This window comes from Kogia breviceps, chromosome 1 (genome assembly GCF_026419965.1).
Source record: "Kogia breviceps isolate mKogBre1 chromosome 1, mKogBre1 haplotype 1, whole genome shotgun sequence".
Taxonomy (NCBI): domain Eukaryota; kingdom Metazoa; phylum Chordata; class Mammalia; order Artiodactyla; family Physeteridae; genus Kogia; species Kogia breviceps.
The window spans coordinates 137,502,841-137,526,786 of record NC_081310.1 but is presented as its reverse complement, the minus strand read 5'-3'; the positions used below and the strand labels follow the sequence as shown (position 1 = coordinate 137,526,786).

The following is a 23,946-nucleotide window of genomic DNA, read 5'->3' as shown; positions in this document are numbered from 1 at the left end:
TATTTACATTGTTCGAATAGTTTTTAAGCTTTATAATATTGCCACATGTAGATATAAAGATATAGAGACTTCGATATAGAGACAGGGGAAGAGAAAGTTAGTTGCATTTGTGACCTTTCTTCCCACCAGAAAATGTGAAATTTTATAGTATTCTATACCATGATGTTATGCTTTCAACATTTTACTAAGATCTCACTAATAATATTGAGTATACCTCTATCTTTCAAATAAGTGTGGCTTTGAATAAGAAATGCTTATTCTACTGTGGCTTTTAAATCTAACATTTATAAAGACATTTCTCTCCTGTGCATAAGGAAGAATACTCACACCAAACAGTAGTGGCATGCCAAACTCAAGAGCTCAGGCCTTGAAAGCTCACATGCTAATGGGTTATTTAGTTTTCAAAATCTTAAGTTAATAACAATTGGCAATAAAGCTTGTTAATATTCCTTTTGTTCTGGAGCTATTGTGTTGATTTTGAAGTCCCATTTGTTCTAAAATGATTGAAGTCGAGATCTCCACCTAGTGGATGTATAGGATTTTACAGATTTTACAGAAATGGCCTACTACCTCTGGAAATCCTTAAATTTTTCTCTTAGAGAAATAACAGTTTTTAAAGACTTCTACTTAGAATATAGCATAATTGTCAATAGAACAGTCGCAAATGGTTGAAATATGCCAATATGAATATCAGCTACACTACAGTTAACAAACAAAGCTCAATTTTTATTTTCATACCATAATTAGGAAAACAGATCAGGCACAAGTATGAATATATAATCATCTATGTCAAAAGCAATATTGTAATACCACTAATTGAGATGTGTATAGTAATTTCCATAAAATAATCATCAAGTGTAAATCTGCTCAAGGACTTTTTCTTATTTAATCTTTCATTTGCTTAAGGCTTTTTTTTTTTAATGTTTGCTTTCTTTTCCAGGATGAGGCACAACTCTTCTTTCCCATTTTCCCATTCCTTAGAGAAGCAAACTCAATTAATTGTGCCAAAAATACCTTGTGGCTCTTTGATTTTTGCATTATATTCAACTGTGTACTTTTATTTTATTGATAACAAAGGGTTACTGAGGATTTTTCCTCCAAAATACTGCACTTGAAATGCATGCAAAGGCTAGGGAGTGTTTGTGCGTCCTTTTGAAGAAAGCTAAAGTAGAAAAGGATTATTACTTGAGTTATTTTGTTCACTTTGTTCTGTCTCTAAAGGTGATAAATTAACATATTCAGCAGATGGTGGACACAATGTAGGTTTAGGAGCAGAGTTTTCAGCTTCATTTATTCTTCTAAGAATTAGAGACACCTTATTTTCTGCCTCAAAACTAATGTCTTTTAACTCTGGTAATGTCTCCCTTGTCATTGCACCTTCTTTATGTGCACTGTTATCTTTGTCTGTTTGAAAATCTTGAACTTCTCTCAAATCATGCATATTACTGTTAATTTTAAGATCTATTTCACTACAAGGTAGTCTATTTTTGGTTTCATGGGAACTCGTCATTCTCAAATCCTTAGCTGTAATAGTCCCCTCAACAGAGTTTGAATCATATAATATATGTTTTTCACTTTTTCCATTTTCCCAAGTTTGTTGCTTTTCTTTTGTGGTGCCATTTAAGGTCATCTGTGTGGTCCTAATTAACATACGAGAATTTGCCTTGCTTTCATCAAACATTTTTTTCTCTTCCTTCCCTACTATTTTTATCTCCAGTGCTTCGGCGCCATCATCTCTGGGCAATGCATTTGTGCTGTCAATTCCTTTTTCACTACTATTGGTTAGAGGCCAGATGACTTGAGTACTAAGAGAGGTACTCATATCCTTGGGGAGCTCTCTTTTATTTGGGTATGGAATAGAATTTGTCTTCATAAATGTAAAGTTGCCCTTGGATTGTGTCTGGGAAATGGGAGAGGAATCATAAGTTTCTGTTTTAGGAAGTTTCTTTTCTACATCATTTCCCTCACCCGTAACACAAATTTCCACAATTGGATGTGATATTTTGGGTTCTGTCATTAATGTTTTTTCTTCGTTTCCAAGTTGTTCCTGACTTGAGAGTTGCTCTACATGTTGTAAGGTTTGATTTTGATCTAAAGTATGTTCCTTGTAGGTTTCAGTCCTGTGGATTTGATTCCCCAGGGACAAAGAAAACTGGTCTAGCTCACTGGTCTTTGATTTGTCCTGCTCCATGTGTTCAGTGGGCTCTGTCGCCCCTTGGTCAGTAGCCCCCCTAGAATAGTGGGATGGTAAAATATCCCTTCCTATGTTTTCCAATGTCACTGGTAAATAACAAGGAATGCCCAGTGCAAGGTGAGCTGCACCTCCCACTTGCTCAATTGAGACGGGGGAGTGTGACTGCCTGTGTTCAGTCACAGTGGGTGTTGGCTGAGGCAATGTTGATGGGTTTCCATCAGGAATGTGACCAGCAAGGTGACAGTTTCCTTCCGTGAAGCTCTGTTTGGCCACTGACAAGTTGTCAGCACTGAAGACAGGAAACTTTTTAATGTTTTTTCTGTAATATGGGGTCTGCTTTGGTGCATGTTTGAGAGGCAGCCGTTTTGCAGTGAATCTAACATAGTTGTTACTCTCTGACTGTTGGCGAAAATCTGCAGAGGACACAAGGTTTACTTTGGCTTCTTTCTCAGAAACTTTGGAGAATTTATTAGAAGGTGACAACACTTGTCTGCGTTTCTTTGGGAATTCTGGCAAGGATTTTTCTGGATGGACTCTAACTTTTCTAAAAGGGTTTAAATTTAATTTTATCCTTAAATTTTGTCCTTTAATTTTCCCTTTGAAGTCAGATTGATTGGTTCTCTTCTTTTGCAGAATTTGTGGATCAGTAAGCCATTTTCCTCCTTCGTTTCTCTCCTGAGGATTGCTACATTTTTTGAGATCCAAGTTGGTCAGGTGGTTACTCTGATTTTTCTGCTCTTTCCAATGGCTTGATGTTTTGGATGACATCACCAAAGTATTTTTTTCTACTAAATCAGGATGATGGAAGCTAGCCCTCTTAGGGGAATATGTTTTCTTGATTTTTGTTGATATCCCCAATAACTCCATGTTGTCCTCACTCATGAGGAATTTTTCTATTGCTCTGTTAATTTGGATTTGCTCTTTCTTGGGCTTTGAAAGTTCTCGACGATTTGGCTTCCTTTCTTTCACATAATCTTGAAATTGATCACAGGGCACATATTTACAGATAAGACAACAGTTTGGCTGCAAATACCCAGGCCTGCCTCGTGTTAACAGCCCACAAGGATCATCATATTTTGATCTATGTTTTTGTAAGATTTTTTGTACAGAGTGTTCCTCAGGCTCACAAAGCTTGGATGATGAGCCTGTAATAAAATGTCTCAGCCTGTGTGGTTGTAAGCCATTGTCTCCTTTTTCTATTGGAGGCTGCCATGATTCATTTGTTAAATGCTTTTCAAGACTTTCTCTTGCCAAGGCTGAAGCGGATGTTGCATATCTTCTACTAAATGTGTCACTGCTGATATCTGTTGAACAATAAATGCAGGAATTTAGCACTGAGCAGAGTTTTATTACCCCAACCGAACAGACGCTTAGAAGCCTTATGAAAGATGCAAAGAGGACTCCTCTGATTATGGTAATTCTTGAAAATTTCCTAATTTTTAACCAAATCCTCCAGGAACATTTGGCAGTTTGGTGTGTTTGCAATGACACTCTTTATGGCCACATTTTAATCAGTTCTGATGCTGATGTAAAAGTTGTGGAATTAGAAATAAAAATATTCATAGTTGTAAGTCTTTAGATTAGTTGTCCATTAGGTTAGCTTTAAATATGAATAATATCTACATTCTTTCCAAGTGGCTATAGTAATTTGTTTTCTCAATTCATTTACCACTTGGGACTAAATATTAGGAAGAACATAATAAAATATTGAGTAATATATAGGTTTCAAGCAGATAATAACCTCAACAATAACAGAGAAATACTTGTGATATTACTGGTTCCAATAAGGCAGAGTCCGTATCTGCTTTACTTGGCATCACTTAATATTCATTAAATATTTGTTAAATGAATATGTGTTTTGGACTATGGCCTGGTCTGTGTTGAAAGAATCTGTCTGAGACTTTTAAATGGTGCATGTTAATACAATATTTATTAATGATACATGTTAAATAATATTAATGCCAAAAATATTAGTAATATTTCACCATTAATTGAGCATAAGAGGTAGGCATTGTGTTAAATATTATACATTAATTTTTTTCATTTAAGAGACCTGATCCCTTGGACAAGTCCTATTTTCCCAGCACATTTACAGAGGAAGAAACAAGTTTAGAGAGGTTGCATGTTTTCTCCCAGTCACATGTCAGCTAAATGATATGGCAGAATTTGACCCACGTCTGTCTGATACTAAACCCTATCCTCTTCCACAATGCATATTAAGTTTAAAATTACATCTTACCAGTGTACCTTTTCTTATTTTGTGAAATTGGTTTATCCAAAGGAAGAAAAAAGTATTCCTTTCAGTGATAGAAAAGAAAGAGGTGAAATAAGCCCCAACTTGCATCCAGTTCTAATCTAAGATCTAACTTCAACTCTCTGAGTAACCTTGAAGAAGCCATTTACTCTCTGGATATCAGGAGATTAGACTAGTGGGAACTTTATGTGGGTATAAAATTCTTCTGGGGAAAGAACTGCTAGCCTTTAACATATTCTAAGAGAGTTCTGTGGCTCAAAGATAAATATTAAAAGCTATTGGACTAGATCACCTCTAAAATCTCCTCTACCCCTGACATACTCTAATTCTATGTTTCTGAGTTAGAAGCCCTAATTAGAGTGATATTGCCTCTTACAGACTTCTATTCTGGAGCAGGTGTGGTCTTGAACATTTTCTCTCCAATAACTGTTCTTTCCAGCTTCAGTACAATGCCTGGCATGTAGCAAAATTTCAAGTCTTTCTTAAAAATAATTGTATTGATTTGACAAACCAGCATTTGTGTGAAACAAGAGACTGGGTTTTAAATGGTTAAGAGGCCACTTTCCCTTTAGTATAGGAGTTTCCCACAGAGAAGTGAAGGCTCTGGACAAAACTAAAATGAAACATCTGCCTAAGGTATGATTCTATTGAAAGGCTAAGTGCTTATTGCTTTATAAAATAAAACCAATCTGATAGGGTTTCTATGGCAGATGTTTTCTTCCTTCGCCATTCCTCTTTTCAGTCAAATCATCAGGCCCCCGAAACTAGTAAGATCTGAAGTCTGGGGGATGCAATTCCATAAATTCACATCCTGCTTTATACCACACATGGAATAACATACAGTTTCGTTCTTTTCCAATTGTCCCCAAATCCATCCTTAGGGCCAGATCCCCATGGTAAGAATTTATTGGTGCAGCACCTCTGTCATTCATATTCTGAGAGAAAGTTCTGCCTGTTGTAAACCAATGCAAATAAACGACAGGAACCTCTTTACAGAGCAGCTGTCAAAGGTTTCACTGTTGAGCCTGAAAGCATTGCCTTACTATTCAGGGAGAAAAAGGAAGACATTTAATTCCTTGCCTCCACCTAAATATTGACATCGCCCATGTACAGTGGGTAGATGTCACAGCCAGATTCACTCGGCTCCCAACATGGGACAATGAATTAAGTCCTGACTTTCCCTGAACTGGGAAGTTATCATCCCTGACAGCTCAGCAAGCAAAGTATGTGTCTTGACATTATTCCTGAAATGAATCACTAGCATTAGAAGGCCCATTCTTCTAACATGTCATGCTCTGGGAAGGTTGCTTACTGTAGAACTGGCATTAGACTCGAAGGATGTTGGAATAGAAGCTGATACTCAGCCTCCTGTAAATCTTAACAGCACTATTGCTGTTTAAAAGGCTTCTTAAAAACAAACAAACCAAAAAAAAAACATTGTTAGGTGTTGGGTCACAAAATTCACTTGCCAATGGGCACAAGGTGTACTCTCAACTCCTGAGGGTGGGAAGTGTCCATTTATACCTCACTCCATACGCACAGATACATGTCCAGTATCTTTAGGAGAGGAATAGGCTAGTGCCACGATGATTTTTATGGCATTTCTCTTTTGAGGAAATCAAAGGAGGCTACCCTTTCAGAGGGATTTAAACAGAGTGGGATTTTCTAAAACAAGACAACTCACCTATTGTTCTTGTTACATGCTGTGGCAGAGTTTGAGGTTGGACTTCCCTAGGCTCACGATTCCTCAGCTTTTCAACTCTCTTTGGACAATATCTGGTAAGTAAGCTGGCTTCATTAAAAGCTGCCATATTCCCAGGAGGCTCTGAACATCCTGACTGCAGCAGTCTGCCACCAAAGCAGAGGAGAGTGCTGTCTGCCCCATGGCCCTTCCCTTTCAGGTTTCTAAATGATCTGTCAAGGGCTGTGGACTCAGAGGCTAGTGCTGCTTGATGGCTGTTTTCCTGTAAGAGTGGCATTTCCTTTCTGGACCCCACAATGGACATGACCTTTATCTCGTTTTCCTGAGTTAAGTGGCAGTTACAGTATCCCTCAGCGTGGTAATTTCTTGCCTCATGATCACGCAGGGATTCATCGAAGGTTCTGCAAGGAAGGTTTTCTGTGTGTTCATTTGCTTTGCCTTGTTGGAGTTTCCAGTTAAATACAACTAAACCCAGGCAAGTGAGACCAACAGCTCCTGTGACAAATAGAGAGACTATCAAAAGATAACATCATAGGAAGAAACATATAAATCATCAAATGTGAAATCCACAAATATCAAGGTTAATGGCTTAAAGGGTGTCGAAATGGGTGGGAAATCTATCACCATGTGGAAAAATATTAGTCCAGACAGGACATTTAATCGACATTGTTCTGTTTTCCAATTTGGATCTTTCTTTGTATTGATTAAAAATTATAAGAAACAATGCCATCTGGAATGTGTTTGACAGAAAAAGGGTTTTTTTTTCATGGACTGAAATTCATTCAAGATAAGATAATTCCTGCATTAAAATTCTTTTTCTGCCTATGGGAAATGAAACTTCCTATTTCTTAATCCCATAGTCAATAAAAATAGACCACATTTAGCATATACCCTGAAAATCTCATGTACAATAACCTCCTCCCCCCAAAGAATAAAAGATTCTACAAGCTATTGCCATATTTTAATCATCTCTAAAGATTCATCCCCTACCTCAGAATACATCATTGGCTTCTATTAGCATAAAGGTCAAACTCCTTGGCATTCAAGACTCAGTATAATCTTGCCATAACCTTCTTTCCTAGCCTCATTTTTTATCGTTTCCCACATTCAAACACTATGTTTCAAACTCTTCAATTCATTAGTCTTAAAATGTACTTCTAAGCCTTTGTGTATTCTCTCAGTGATGCTTCTAATACTTTCTCCTATCTCTGCTTATTTGAATTTCATTTATCCTTTAAAATCTAAATCATACCTCCCAATTTCTTGACACTTTGGCTATTTTTTTCCCATCTTGCGAAGATCACTCCCTTCTTTGAACTACCACAATAAAATTATTGACATCTAATCTCAGAATTCCTGGTACTGTCATTTCATGTTCTCTATAGGCTAGCTTATCCTCTAAATAACATTGTAAATGGCACTGTTTCTCAAACTCAAGTGCAGAGTCTAACCTGTTTCTACCTCAGTTTCTCATCTTGACAAACGGCGTCCTCAACCACATAGACGTTCATACCAAAGTCTCTGAGTTACACCCAACTCTCTCTCTGACACAGTGATTTCCTTTTTTCTTGGCACTTATAACAGTATAAAATTATTGTGTTAACTTATTCATTTGCTTGTTCACTGTCTGTCCTCCTCTGTTAGAATTAAGCACTATGAAGAAATGGATCTTTTCAGTGTATTTGATATTGTATCTCCAATGTTCTCAACACTGGCACAAAGGAGGCATACCAGAATTGTTTATTGAATATTCCTTAAATAAACAGAAGGAATTCTGTTTATGAATCCTAATAATGAAAAGCACTGGGGCTTCCCTGGTGGCGCAGTGGTTGAAAGTCCACCTGCCGATGCAGGGGATGCAGGTTTGTTCCCCGGTCCGGGAGGATCCCACATGCCGCGGAGCGGCTGGGCCCGTGAGCCATGGCCGCTGGGCCTGCACGTCTGGAGCCTGTGCTCTGCAACAGGAGAGGCCACAACAGTGAGAGGCCCACGTACCATTAAAAAAAAAAAAAAAAAAAAAAAGAGTGGTCTAATCTTACAAATCTCCAAAATGATGATCAGGAGGATATGGTATCAGTATAGACTGAGTTTGGAGTTCTGCATTCTGAGTCCAGCTTTACCTATAAATTGCTGTGTGACCCTGGGCAAGTCAGTTGCCCTGGAAAACTCAGTTCCCTGACTCTGGAGGTGAGGACAGTGAATAAGATGATACCAGCATTCTAGACTCCTTGATTGCACTATGCCTGGTTCTCTCCACTGCAGAAAACTTTAATGAAAATGTAATGATATTTTTTAAACTTGAAAGAAAAGAGAAGGGGTCAGGCATAGTTGTTTCATTTTTTTCTGTTAAAGATGAAGATTAACCAAATAGAATAGCAGTTTCTGGCAAAATCTGCCAACCTTTTTGTAGCTTACCAGATCGTAACGTTTTAAGCCCCATTTTTATTTCTTTGACAACAATACACTCTTGGCAAGTGCTACAACATATTGAAATAATGAAATCTCTATTAAAAACACAACATTTTTAAAAAGTAGTGGCAAAAGTTATATCAGAACATTTTAATTGCCAGATCCGAGAGTCTGGGTTTTTCCAAAGGTTTTGGTTTTTAAATGTTAAAAACATGTAAATAATAAAATTTTAGAAACATCTCTGTATCTCTTACATGGAGTAAGAAAACTTAGGATTCAAAGCTCTGTTCTGATACTTTTCTTGGGAACATTTTCTAACCTCTCTGAGCCTTATTTTTCCTCCTCTATCAAACAGGAATAATTAATACCACTCAGAGATCAAGTGAGATAATATATGTGACATGTTTAATACAGTATTTTGATATAGTAAGATTCAGTGAATGGTCATTGTTATATGTTATTGTGGCTGTAATTGCTGCTGCTTCTTTTTAGGCTTGGTATTGTCCTATTAGATCCTAAAAGCCTCCGCTGTTAGGAAAAGAAATCCAAAACAAATCATTAAGAGAAGACTTTGTATGGCTGATGCAGTTACTCAACCAAATAATAAAGGAAAGAAAGACCTAAATTTTCTTAAACGCATGAATCAGCCACTGAAATGAGAGTAAGCGTAATCTGATTATGGGATAAAGTTTCTCAGTAATTGTGTCCAAAGAGCGAGGAACCACTCACTCTCCCGCTATTGATGCTAGAGCTATGTCTGTGTCACATTACCACTCAGCTATGGTCACTTTCTATTACTGCAGAGAGCAAAACAGCAGATGAAGCTTGTAGGTAGGCTGAACCTACTGTCAAGAAGATGGCTGAATTTTCATTGCCATGGGCATTGTTGCAATTTTTTTTAAGTATTCTAAGAATATTTCTGAGTTGGAAAGACAACAAAAATGCAAAATTAATGATAAAAATCTCATTGAAGAATTGGAAACGTTAGAGCTTCATGAAAGCTTTCTCTTTTTATCCTCCAGTTCACAGAATAGGAAGTGTCAAGAGGTTAGGTGCCAATTAGCCACTTATCAGTTTTAAATTCACTGAATAGGATTTTATATATTGCTTGGAATTGTGATGATTTATCTATAGCCAAAGAAGAAAACAGAATCAGAGGCCAAATTTTAGTTCTAAGTCTTTTCCCCACAATCTAGAGGGATAGACTATTGACCACACTTTCACTTCAGGAGGAGAAGCACCTTTGAAGGAGTAAATCGGTATCAAAAGTCAGAGCTGTTTTAAAGAGGAATCTCGCTTAAGAACAGCATCTTTAATAACAATTAATCAATGAAAGGTACATTTTAATGGAAATTTCACACACAATAACTTAACATGCATGTAATAATATTTATAATTTATCAGCATGTTATGCTTCCTATCATTTTGACAAAGCCTTTGGAAGCTTCCAGAGTTTTTATCTATCTCTACACTAATGCAGATTTGCTAGCTTGGCAAAAATCTTCTCTAAAAATAGACATAAAAGATACCTATAAGATACTAAGTATTCTAAGAAACACATTTAAGAAAAAACTCTCTGTTGCTCTAGTGCTTTTGTCTTTTGTGGTAAATTATTTCTTAGTACGTAAAATTACTGACATGGTTACACATTTTCTAAAACAATTTATCTTCCTGAGAGAATTCGAATTCACTTCCAAGTGAATTTGATTACTGATGGTGGTAGTTTCACTGTCTAGATCTGACACTGGTCTCCATCTATCCTGATTAAAAGGAGCTAAAAATCTGATGTTCAAGTGATTCACTGGAAACCTACTATGGAATAGTTATTTATGGCACATATTCAAAGTACATCAGTTCAGTCTTGACTGTCATTTGCAAGCCTCTGGTCCTCCAGTGTTGGGGAACCCCCCACAAACACACACATCTCCCACACACACACTTCTCATCACCATGGCTGCCCACAGGTGCAAAGGATTTCACCATGCACTGAAAGCATACAAACATCTAGATATCTTGACAAATCTCATGCATATTTGGTCTTTGGCTAATGCCACAAAGCATCACATTAGATCATTCATCCAGTGAGATGTAATGATAGCTGATGCATAGTTTAAAAAATTTTTAAACTACCATAGAAAATTTAAAGGATTGGATAGTATCCTCTCCTTAGTCTTTTGGGGGGTGGGGTAATACACCAAGGGGTAAACCCCCCAAGTTTATGAACAAGTTAGACAAACAGAAATCTTAAAAGAATTCAAAACCCCCAAATAGAAGAAACCAAGGCACATAGCAGCTATATCACTTGCCCAAGTCACACAGCAAGTAAGAGCAGAGCCAGGTTTCAAACCTGGATAATCTAACTGTGGAGCTCATGCTTGTATAAGCTGTATATATGCTCTTGTATACGCTTATAGAGCTTGTATAAGCTCTGTAGTACTTATACAAGCACTATAGAGCAGGATGCACCTGGTTGTCATAATAGCATCTCCCCCTGCACTTGGTAAAACCCACTGATTCTCACTCCACCACAGAAAAGCACACCGATGCGAGTGCCTTGAGGAAATAGCCTATGTCTCATCACTTTTTTAACCCCTATCTCCCAGCATCTTAATGAATGTACCAGTACTGCCATATAGACTATTCCCTCATTACAGACAAGAAAACTGAAGTCTGAATAGCAGGTTAATGTACTCAAGATCACAGTGCTAGTTATACCAGGATTAGAGCTCTTAAATTCTGGTTCAAGGCCCTTTCCTCTATGTTAGACAGCTTCTTTGCAACAGGTAATTTTTTCAACCTATGCCAAATCAACTAACATCCTCCCACACTACTGACAACCTCTCCCTTCCACAAACCCTGGAAAGGTTCCCCAGTTGCCTGAGAAAAGCATCATTTAGTGTACTTCAAGAATATGGAGAAAAGCTGGGCACACTTCTCCCTGTCATACCTGCAAAGCCAAGGACAGTCAGCAGGGCCACATCCTGCCCTGGGAAGAGGGGACTTCTGTCCTTTAGAACCAGAGTGAGGTTGGCAGCCTTGGAATCGCAGTTGGTCTCAGACAGCCTTAGCACACTCTTTGCAGTGGCCACAGCCATGGTGGATGGCTGACAATTTAGGTCCTTGGCATTCCTGTGCGTGCGAGCAAGAACACTTTACGTAGTTTCTTAAGAACCAGGCAAGGGGGTAGTGATCACAAGTGCAGCTCCACTGGCTCTTAGCTAAGCTCAGAAGGATTAACTGCTTCAGTGGTGTAAAAACATCCGGCAGGACTACTTCCTGTAGTCGAGGCAGGGGCCGGAAGGCATCTTTCACAATGTAGGAAGTACAAGTGTTAGATAAATCCAGATGCCTGAGACTGTGGAGATCTGTGCCTCCGAAAGAACTGTCTGTCAGTTTAGTGACCTGATTCCCATTCAGCTGTAGCCCGGTCAGGCCCCTGGTGTTTCGGAACCAAGACCCTTGCAGGGCGCAGAGAGCGTTATTGCTAAGCGCCAGCACCTGCAGACTGCGGAGCTTGCTGAAGCTGTGATCAGTAAGCGAAGAGCTGGATATTTGGTTGTGCTCCAGCAACGACGTCCGCAACTTTGAAAGGGTGTGCAGGGCGTCTTCCCGAACATCCTCGATGCCATTTCTGCTCAAGGAGAGCAGAGCAAGATTAAACAAGAGGGACAGATTTGTGCTCTCTATAGAGGAGAGAGATCCATCAGTGATGATTAAAACCCTCGTGGTCACGGGGGCTGCTGTGGAGAAGAAAAGCACAGACTAGAAGCGAGTACACACACGTGGGAGGGGAGCACAGTGGAGAGCAGAGATAATCAATACCCTCTGAGCACAATCCTATCACCTGGGTAAGAACAATAAACGAAATGAAAATGATTCTCTGATTTCTCAGTTTAAGGGAAAGGTGGCTCTTTATCAGAATGATGGATTTTTATATTCTTTGTTACCTTGACATGTTTATTTGAGAAACACAAACCCATCTGTTCCTTTAGATGTCAAATTTAATTCATTGTTTTAGATGATCATCATTGATGTTGTTTTGAAAGTGGCTTTTCAGGCTTTCTCTCTGTGAGGCTGTGTACTGACCTGCTCCAGCCCTGCTGGGCCAAGACAGATTCACTCAAGAGCTGAGCCTGTGTCTGAGCTTCCTAACCAGTTTTCCACAAGCAATGTATATTTATGCTGTGAAGCCAATCATCTTTTCTCTCAAACATAAAGGTGTGGATTGGGGTGGGAGAAGTGAGAAGGACCGTTGGTTTCTGCTTTTTAGCTGCAGGCTAAAAGTTGGCAACTTGGTAAGGATCTATGTTCTCTCCAGACAACCTGAGGATCTGTCAGTGGGGTTCTCATTATAGTCTGGGCCATCTTGGCCTCCTGTCTAATATCTGTTCCCTCCAATGAAGTCCATCATGTGATGACAGGTGGTACTCAGGGCTTCCAACTGTTAAATTCCTTCACCATAATCACCCCAGAGCTATCACTGCTCTGTCATTAGAAATCAAAGCGTTTTAACTCGATAAAGATGTATTATAATCAGGAGTTATTGTAACACATCTTTATCATGCTAAAATTGTTTTGACTGCAAATGACAGTGTCATAAGGATGGAAGAGTCCATTGTCCCTGGGAGGTCTACAGGTGATATTAGAACAATCAACCATGGAGGAAGCAAATCACAATTTCCTTATGAAATTCAGACTACATCACTGAAACAAAGAGATTAAAAAAATGTAAAAGACAAAGGATTTCCACAGTGTCTTCTTTTGGAAGAATTGCTCCCATCTCCGTAGCATGAGCAAGCTTAAGTCATGGGGTTTTTGTTTAGGGGGTGCTATTTTTTTAGTATTTATTACTGATTATTTGAATTCTATTAATTCTAACCAGTTTGTCATTTTGTTCATTTCATCATTGTTTTTCATATGGTCTGAGGGAGTTTTGTTTTTAAGGATCCTCAGTCCTCTAGAGATTTCTGACTCTGAGGGAGCAGGCTATTGTTTCTGTCAATTACTTCTTGTCTAGGACCAGACAGACTCCACTTGCAACTCATCCATTTAAGTCTCTGTGTTTATGAAATCGAACTTCACAAATGTGACACTTTGTAAATGAGAAGGAATATATAGAGGTGCAGCAATGTAGATGAGCAATATTTGTTTCTTACAAACATCAGCTATCTCTGATCAAAAAAAAAAATTGTAGTGAAGTCAAATCTCTTTGAGAGGATAGGAGTTTAGTGTTTGTTAAGTGTTTTCTGTACAGATTGGAGACATTATACAACCAACTAGCCTTGAAACTGTCTCTCTCCTGTCAGGAATGACAATGCCATCTACCTCTTAATTCTCATGGGGTCATAGGACTTTAGAAATGAAAGAACTCATTTTCTTCCACTCGATCTTAGATTTGTTTCTGAGATTTTTCCATTGGCACGGTTTATAGCTTGTTTATCTCTTCTTGGATATCAGGATGTAAATCACATTCTCCTCAAATTTGTTAATAAGGTGTCTTATTAAATTGTTGACTTAAGCAAGCAATATGTAATGAATACAGGCAGTGTATCTTGTTAGCATTTCTACAGCTCATTTACTACCAATAAAGAAAGACTACACTTTCAAAATTAGATGCACTTTGATAATAATCTGTTTTGCTGGTACATCACTTAATCTTACTAATGCTGAACAATTGCAGTTCAGGTTCCTGATTCATTGATATTTCTTCCAGCCTGTGGTAGGTTTCAAATCTGCACAAAGTGTGGACAAAATATAATTAAAGTGATCTATTTTTTTTCTTTTATTAAAAAAAGTGTGTAACAATAAAATGGTGGTATTCTTTTATAAGAGCAAAATATCTCAGTTACTTCTGAAGGTCTTAAAATAGTTTTGGTTGAGACCACCAGGGACAAACAGGAAAATAAAATAATATTATCAATCTTTAGTCACTAAAGAAAGCTTGCTCTTTAAAAGTTTACCTCTTTCAGGCTGAGCTGAGAGATCAGTCAGTACAAAGAAAGGCATAGCAATGAATTTGTCAGGTACACTGAACACTGCTTTTCAGAGTTACTGGTTTTATTACCTACTATATAGGTTATCTGGTGACAGAGGGTTACATCTTTGGTGCACACCATACATGAGGCAGGGCAGGCTGCCACCAACCGCAGCATAATGGCAAAGAGATGATCCATCCACCTGAAAGGAAAGTAGAGAGCAATGCACATCATAATGTTGGCATTTATTATCCAGGGATTTCAGTATACTCAGCTCATGAGGCATTTTGGTGATTTCTGGTTTGTAATGGGCACTTTGGGCTCTCACATGATGCTAGATAAATGTCTGAAATCCTTACTTTGAATAAAATTAAAACTGAGCCATTATAAGGAACAAGGATATAGTGTGCAGCACAGAGAAATATGGCCATGATTTGTAATAACTTTAAATGGAGTAAAATCTATAAAAATATTGAATCACTATGTTGTACACCTAAAACTAATAGAATATTTTAAATCAACTATTCTTCAACAAATATATATGTATACCCACGATAAACAAAAAAAAAAACAAACTGAACTGTTAAAGCATTTGACCATAAATTCAGAGAACTCACATCCAAGGCACAGCCATTAATATAGATTATTAAAAAATTAAGTTACTTTGTAAAACACTTGATAGTTTGCTGAGCTTTTGCAAATACATTACCTTATTTAATTCTTTTAATTTGGCAACTCAGTTTGAGGCTGAGAAAGCTGAAGTTCAGAATGGTTAATAAACCATCCAAAGTCACATAGCTATTAGGTATTTAACACCAAGTCTTTTTACTCCAAATCCAGTGTTCTTTCTAGTATGCAGAACCTAATCTCAGGCACTGAAACATATATTTACAATTAAATTATTCTTCACAGATATAGATGCCACAGAAAGAGAGGGAGAATGAAGGAGCATTAAGATCACAAGCTCTACCTAGCTTTAAATTCAGCTCTTCTATTTAATGACTATACTATCTTAGATAAATTATTTAATTTTTCTTATTTTTTCCTTTTCATGTTTAAAATAGAAAAAATAAATGCCTACATTACAGAGCATTATGAGTTAGATAAAATATTCTAAGTGTTTAGTGAGTATCATATTTTTACCATTATTTCAGCCCTCCAATGAAATATTAACACCGTTTTGGATTTAATGTTCAAAAAAAGGCCATTCATTTATAATGTATTCCCTGATTGGTTTAAAAAAAAAAACAACTTAAAGCAAATTATAATAAAAACCTTCTACCCATACAAAAATAATTTGAAAATAAAATAAAATGTAAAAAAACATAAAACTATTAATTTTATCATTCTCTCAACAAGTATTTATTAAATACCTTCTGTGTGCCAGGCATTGCTGAAGGCACTGGAGATAGAATAGCGAGTGATAAATTCCTGCCCTCATTGGATGGACATGCTACGAAGGGATGTAAAGAATAAACAAAAAATATGAAAATATGTATTAAGTCATCTGGTGATAAGTTCTATGGAATAAATAGGGCAAATATGGTGACAAGAAAAAACTGATAAAGTAACATTTGAACAAAGACCTGGGAAAGGTGAAGGTGCTGGTCAGTCCAGGTGGGAAGAATGGTAAATGCAAAGTCCCTGAAGGCATATGTGCTCTCAGCCTGAGGAAGTCAGCGTGGCCTGCTACACAAGAGGAAGAGGAAGCCAGGAAATAGCAGGGCAGGCTGTATGTGCCTTGGAGATGAATGCAAGAGCTTTGGTTTTTTATCCATATAAGATGAGAGTAATTGGAGGCTTTTGTGAGTGGCATTACTTCATCTGTAGCACATTTTAAAATAATTATTTTGGCTACTGTGTTCATTACTATAGCTTTGTAATACAGTTTGAAATCAGGGAGCATGATGCCTTCAGCCGTGTTATTTCTCAATATTGCTTCAGCTTTTGGAGTCTTTTGTGGTTCCATAACATTTTTAGGCTTGTTTGTTCTATTTCTGTGAAAAATGCCATTGGAATTTTGATGGAGATTACATTGAATCTGTAGATTGCCTTGGGTAGTTTCAACATTATTAATTCTTCCAATCCATGAGCATGGGACATCTTTCCATTTATTTGTATCTTCTTCCATTTCTTTCCTCAATATCTTTTAGTTTTCGTGTACAGGTCTTTCACCTCCTTGGTTAAATTTACTCCTAGGCATTTCATTCTTTTTGATGCAATTGTAAATGGGATTGTTTTCTTCATTTCTCTTTCCGATAACTTGTTAATAGTGTACAGAAATACAACAAGATCTTTGTATATTGATTCTGTATCCCTGCAAATTTACTGAATTTGTTTATTAGTTCTAACAGTTTTTTGGTGGTCTTTAGGGTTTTCTATATCAACTCATCCACATCCAGTGAGTTTTATTTCTTCCTTTCTAAGTTGGATGCCTTTTATTTCTTTTTTCTTGCCTAATTGCTATGACTAGTACTCCTAATACTATATTGAATTAGAGTGGGCATCCTTGTCTTATTCCTAATCTTAAAGAAAAATCTTTCAGTATTTCACTATTGAGTATGATGGTAGCTGTGGATTGGCTACCGTGTTGGGAACATACTTTTAATAGGCAAAGAATAGTAACAGCAAAAGCAGCTAGAAGGAAACTATAATAATACAAGCAAAAGATAATGGTGGTTTAGACAGGATGAGAGGTAGTCAGATTCTGTATAATTTTGTATTATCATGATGCAATTTAATGTAAAAAATTTGAGCTCAACTAAGCTATCCTGTGCAGTGCAACATGCTAGGTATACAGGAGTAAACAGACCTTTGCTTACCCTCAAATCATGTTCCAGCTAGTGATATAGACATGTAAATAACTGGTTGTAACACAAGAAAGAATGAAATAAATCTAAATAATAGTGAAAAATTATTTTGCGAAATCCTTGGACACTTTAAAAAGGATGTGTCTTGTGAGTTGGGCTTGAAGAGGGCAGAGGGTTTCCACAGTCAGGAATAAGAGTTAGATAATTCAGACTGAAAAAATAGTAAGAAAAATGTCCTGCATTGAGCAAAAGATCTAATCTCAGTTCACTTCTTTTAGCCTACCCGGGCTGCTTAGAGTCTGCCCTATGCATATGTGGTTCAGAGGTCAGCCAGAGAATTAGGCAGAGTTTATATGCATATTCTGGGGCTCCCTCTCCCAGACCCCTTTCTTCTAGGATTTCCCCTCATTTTCTAGTGCTTACGTGTGATAAGCAGGATTCTAGGATGGCTCCCAAGATTCCTTCCACTTTTTTCCAGGAATACCCCCTACGTTTGAGTTTGGATAAAACCTATGAATATGATGAGATATTACTCCCATAATTATGTTTCCTCATATGGTAAGACAAAGATTATTCTGTGTAGGTATGACCTAATCAGATGAGCCCTTTAAAAGCAAAGAATATTTCTCCAGTTGGTCACAGGGGAAAAAAGTTTAGACAAACATGCCCTTGCTGGCCAGAAAGAAAGCAAATGGCTATGTTGTGAACTGCTTATAGGAGCCATGTGGCAAGGAACTGTGGGCATCCTCTAGAAGCTGAGATCATCCCTGAACAACAGTTGGCAAGAAAACAGGGACCTGAAGGAAATGAATACTTCTAGTACCAGTGAGCTTGGAAGAGGCCCCTGAGCCTCAGATGAGAATCACAGAGTGAACTAACACAATGATTATAATCTGGTGATGCCCTGAGCAAGGGACCCATTAACCTGTACTAGACTCTGACCCATGGAAACTGTGAGATAATAAATGGGTATTGTTTTAAACCACTTGTGATAATTTGTTACAAAGCCATAGCTAATTCACTCTACCCTAGATGCCCTGAATTCTATCCTCAGGTTCTTCAAGCAGGCAAAACTGCAGGCTTGCCACCATCAGAATTTTAATTGCTCCCTAAGATGCAGATGGGGCCTACCCTTAGGGTAAATGTTGTAAAAAAAAAAGATAAGAAACTTATCCTATGCCCTTCCTTTCTTCTGTGACTCCCCTCCAAAATCTACCTGCTCCTGTTCAGTCTCTGTTGCTTTCAGGATCCCGTCTTTTACATTTTATCCAGAGTTTACAGTTGTTATCTGGGGGAGAGTTGATCCAATATAAATGCAGTTTGTTCACTCAGATTCTAGATACATTTTGAAGGCAGAATGATTATGATTTGCTGGTGGATTAGAAGCAAGAGTATGACAAAGAGGGAATTCAGAGATTATCTTGTGGTTTTTGGAAGTGGAAAGGATAGAGTTGCCATTTACTGAAGCAGAGAAGACTATAAATGCAAGAAGTTGCATATGTGAGTTGAGTCCAAGAAAGAGTACTAAGCTAGATGGAGATATTTGGAAGTTGTTTTTTAAAGCCATGAGACTGAATTAAATCCTCAACAAATTAAATAGAGAAGAGACCCAAAGACTGAGGCCTGGTGCAATTTAAAATTTAAAGATAAAGAGGAGAAGTGAAATCTAAAGAGAAGACTGAGAAATAACAAGTAATAGTGAAGAAAAATGAGAAAATAGTGGCCTCAAGTCCAGTTGAAGAATGTTTCAGGGACAAAAGAATGATTATTTGCATTTAATGCTGTGCCAAGTAAGGTGGATTTAGCAATGAGGAGGTAAATCTGTATCCTTGACAAGAACAGTTTCAGCAGAGTGTTATAGGAGAAAACCTGACTGGGATGGAGGACAGATGGAAGGAGAATAAGAGTCCGCAAATTTAGTCAACTCTTTAGAGCAATTGTGGTGAACAGAGAAATGGAGTAGTAGCTTGAGGAACAAGTAGAGTCAAGAGTTTTATTTTGCTTTTGTTTATTTGTTTTTAAGATGAGAGAATTTATATGTCTGTATGTTGATGGGATAAAACAATAGAAAGGGAATGCTGATGATGCAAAAAATAGAAGGGAGAATTATTGTTAGAGCAATGTCCTTGAGTAGATTAGCAAGGATAAGATCTAGTACACAGTGAAGGAACTGCCCTCGGATAGAATCAGGGAAAGTTCATCTGTAGAAAAGGGAGTGAGGGGCTTCCCTGGTGGCGCAGTGGTTGAGAATCCGCCTGCCGATGCAGGAGACACGGGTTCGTGCCCTGGTCCGGGAAGATCCCACATGCCGCAGAGCGGCTGGGCCCGTAAGCCATGGCCGCTGAGCCTGTGCTCCGCAATGGGAGAGGCCACAACAGAGAGAGGCCCGCGTACCACGAAAAAAAAAAATAAACAAGAGGTAGAAAAGGGAGTGAAGGCAGATGATGTGGGTTTAGATATAGGTGGGTGGTTGAAGTGTTAGCGGTTAGAGGTTTGAGGAAAGAGGAGAAGGTGCAAAATAGCCATTTGGAGAGTGAGAGAGAGTGAGCTAGGAATATAAAATAGTCTCTCTAAACAGTACTGAGGGTCCACTTCATGTTAGAGGATCATAATTTTGAAATAAGACCCGTCGGGATGGATTTAATCAAGACTAGGATTTTTCCAACTGTGTACAAAATTCATGATAGAGCAAGGGAGTTGAGGCTATGTGGAACAGAGTGAATATGATTGCCAGTGTAATCTAGGCTAAATCAGGGAGGAAATAAGGTGACTGGATGATGGTGAAAAGATGGTAACAGGAACAAAAAATAGGGGAGACATCGGATGATAGATAGACAAAAAGATAGATAGAACAATAGTAGCAAAAACATGGTTTTTAAGGCTGAGTGATATATATATACATGGGGGTTTATTGTACTATTTTCCTCTACTTCAGGGTACATTTGAAAATCTTCACAATGCAAAGCAGGATCTTCTTAAGTGGTAAGATGGTTTATGCAGTCGAAGTTTTTGGAGTTGGAGCTCCGGATGAAGTGAGCTGGGTAGAGAGGAGGTAGAGCCCCAGGGCCATCTGACAGAAACTGTGAGGATGGAGAGCATGGAGGAGTTGCAGGCATCGCTGGTAACAGGGCCTAGGGTATGAATGACCGGGGAGCTAAGTGACCAAGGGAAGGTGGAGGAGGAGAGCATTGCAGAAGAGGAGACAAAGGGACCCAGATGTCAGGCCACCTTAATGATTATCTGCATGGATAATAAAAACACTGAGAGTAGTGCTAGAGAACATGGCAGTGAGCCAGATGCAAAACCTTCAGAGAAAGGAGAGGGACTCTGGGGAAAAGCTTGACAAACTGGTGGCTTTTCCAGGAGAAACCATTTGGAAGTCACAATGTCAGTGAGAAAGACACAGACTCCCCCCCCCCACAACCCCGCTTACCCCGAGTACCAACCCCACCCACCTAGAAGTACAGTAATATGTGAGAGAAAACAACTTCCTCTTGAGAGAGCTCTGGGGGAAGCAGTGTCCTCAGGGGAGGGCTAGATATTAAGGGAGAAATTGTTCTACTAAGAATCTAAATTAGTTGGTTACTGCACCTGAATGTTAAATTGGACTATCCTCCTCCTGGCAGTGAAAGTTTCATAAAGGGAGAAATGATAGTTTATGTAACATGTCCTTAGGACCTGAAAAAAGAAGGCATATAATTTCTTCAAAAGAAACCAACTTTTTCTAAAATCCCGAGAATTTTTTCCATAGATCCATAGTCATTTATATATCTCTAGCAACTAGAAAAAAGCTTGGAATATAATCAGAATACAAGAAATGTTTATTTGACCAAACTCATCTGACACAAAGGTTCATAGTGGACAATATCTTTAATGACAGTTTTTGAAGATTAAAAGCTTATCTTAACCCCTAAAGTAGGGCATAGTCATGAGGTTGCTATTGATCTTAGTTTTGAATCTGAGATGGTATTTTCAAAAATGAAGCTAATTATAAAATTAGTTGTAGCAGTTCTTTCCCTACAGACACATTGAGCAGTGTATTATAGGGCACTGAGATAGTTAATAGTTTTTAGTATTCACTTTTATTCTTTGATTTTGAAGAGGCAAACCTGCCGTGTAAAAGTGCGCAAAGCTAATTAAAGCTTTTCCACTATTTCATTATCTGAATGTAGTTGCAAATTCTGACTTAAAACTCTTATCAGAGGAAGACTCAACATCCCTCCATGAACAGCAAATGAACATTCAATTAACACTTCAATACAAGTGTATTTTAAATAAAAGTATACTTTATTGTTAATCTCATTCTTTGCACATGCAAATATCCAATTTTAAAATCCAAAGACAGCTGCATCCCTTTTATTCTTTGGGGAAAATAAGTCTTTTCTTTATTTACAGGGAAGACCCGAATTTTCTGAAGTTGTTACCAAGTTAGAAGAGTGTCTCTGCAACACTGAGGTAAGAACTTTGGCTTCTGAAATATGTCCATTACAAAGGCTTGAATATCCAACGATGTTGGGGAATGTAGTTAAGGTGGTGCTTGTGGAAAGAAAGTGTGAGTGTCCATAACTCCATTCATATTTTCACCCTGTCAGTTAAGTTCTTAGGGTGGAGAAGAATTGACTGCATCTGTAGGGCAAAGGCAAATTCAGAGTGAATTGGGGGCCTTCCAACAAATAATCAGGCAAGCAAATGGACATGGGTATGCATAGCTTAAAAAATTGATATGTAAAAATTTAAAAATAACAAATGTGTTAGAAGGTAATTATGTAAATCATTACTTTCTATACAAAATTTCTTACAAACAATGAAATGTAAGCTAAAACATTAAGCCATTGTCCATTTATGTTCAATAAGAACAGGAAAAATTATTACTAAAATTAGCACATAAATTAATTGGGAGGCATTGCTTTTATACCACACATATGTTACATAAAGTGATATGTGTTGGTAATGAGACTAATGGAATTTTTTTCCCTTAATATCAAGGAGCTGTTTGCTTTAATTTTCTCTATAATTGCCTTAATTTTCTATACACCTGTTCAGGAGATAGCATTTGAAAATAGGCAAGGGAACTGAAACATGAGCACTAATTCAAAAATAGTAATATATTCCCAAACGCAAGTGAGTGCTACAGGAGAGATGGATGAACATCACACATACAGGCTCATGTATAAACGAGTGTATGGAGGGGCAAAAATGGGGGAAAACAGCATCAACCTGAGATTGAACAACTAAATCCCAAAGTGGAACCATCCAAGGAAAGTTTTCTTTCCTTAAAATCTTAAAGAGTGACTGGAACCTAATCTTTTTTTTTTTTTAATATTTATTTATTTGGTTGTGCTGGGTCTTATTTCTGGCAGGCGGGATCCTTAGTTGCGGCTCGTGGGCTCTTTAGTTGTGGCATGCGAACTCTTAGTTGAGGCATGTATGTGGGATCTAGTTCCCTGGCCAGGGATCGAACCTGGGCCCCCTGCACTGGGAGCACAGAGCCTTAAACACTGTGCCAGCAGGGAATTCCCTGCAACCTAATCTTTTGGAAGAGTGTCCCAGGTCTGCAATTACTGCCTGAAGTGAGTGGCTCTGTCTCATGACTCATTACTGGAACTTACAGAGAGGAAGCTTTACTCTTTAAACATAAAACTTCCTTTCCCTTCTCTTCAGTCCTGAAACAAATGAGGTGGAGAGAAGTAGAAGTATATCTGGTGGGACTGCAGCAGCCCCTACTAACAAGAGCATCTGCCAGAGGCTTGGGATGTTGAGAGATGCTTTTCAGGCTTGAGTTCCAAGTATCCTCTCACTCTGAACCTTTGTGTTTGACAGAGCAAGGCTGTGCCAAGCCTGGGATATATCCAGTTATATCAGAGAGTGAATCCCAGAAACAGGGACAATGGTAGGATCTGCTAAGCTAGCTAGTCTTGTTATATTGACCAAGCCTCTTAGCACAATCTCCCCTAGTGGAAAAGACAAATAACTATGGGCGATATGCAAAGAGAATTTGCTGAACTGGATTGCACTAAGTAATGGACTAGAATCATCTTTAAGGGTCTTAACTTGTGTAGTTCCATAAGGCTCTATCCTCTCTACTCTTCAACTTTTTAGTCAGTGGTTTAGATCAAGGTCAGGAAGGCTCTGCTCATCACATTTGTAGATATAGTAAAGTTGAGAGAAACAACAAATATTTGAAAGCAGGAAAAGTAGTAGGACATGTCTAAGAAATAATTTAATAGGAATAAATATATCATCATACACCAGAGGCAAAGAAACAATAGTAAAAGTATCAAATGTTGGAGATACGGTTTAGGAGCATCATGAAGGTTAGTGGATAATAAGCTTTGGGAGAGTTAGAATATGAAGTATCTGTCTTGCATCTGAATAAAGAATGAGATCACTCCTCTCTCTCCTGAGATGGCCAAACAAAATAGTTCCCAGTTATGTCCTTTTAAAGGGATAATTAAAACTGGAATACAAATTTTAGTGAATAAAGATCAGAGTGGTGAATGGATTGAAAATCCTGTATGTGAGAGCCAATTAGAGGAACCAGGGATGCTTACCCCAGAGAAGACAAATCTAGGATGAGTCAACAGCTGTTTTTAAACATCTGA

At 38.0% G+C, this 23,946-nt stretch overlaps 2 protein-coding genes across 2 annotated transcripts in view; one reads left to right on the top strand and one right to left on the bottom strand.

Moving 5' to 3' along the window:
- Window positions 1–23,946, top strand: part of TNNI3K (TNNI3 interacting kinase) — a 301,789-nt gene that overhangs the window by 218,307 nt on the left and 59,536 nt on the right. The window contains exon 26 of the mRNA XM_067005786.1: window positions 21,740–21,799. Within this exon, the coding sequence (XP_066861887.1) occupies window positions 21,740–21,799 (60 nt within the window). The remainder of the gene's footprint in view (window positions 1–21,739; window positions 21,800–23,946) is intronic.
- LRRC53 (leucine rich repeat containing 53) lies at window positions 1,163–14,711 on the bottom strand. Its single transcript, XM_059079232.1, is given in 5 exon segments — window positions 1,163–3,498; window positions 6,133–6,645; window positions 11,507–11,702; window positions 11,704–12,299; window positions 14,624–14,711. Coding segments are annotated over 5 exon segments (3,729 nt in total).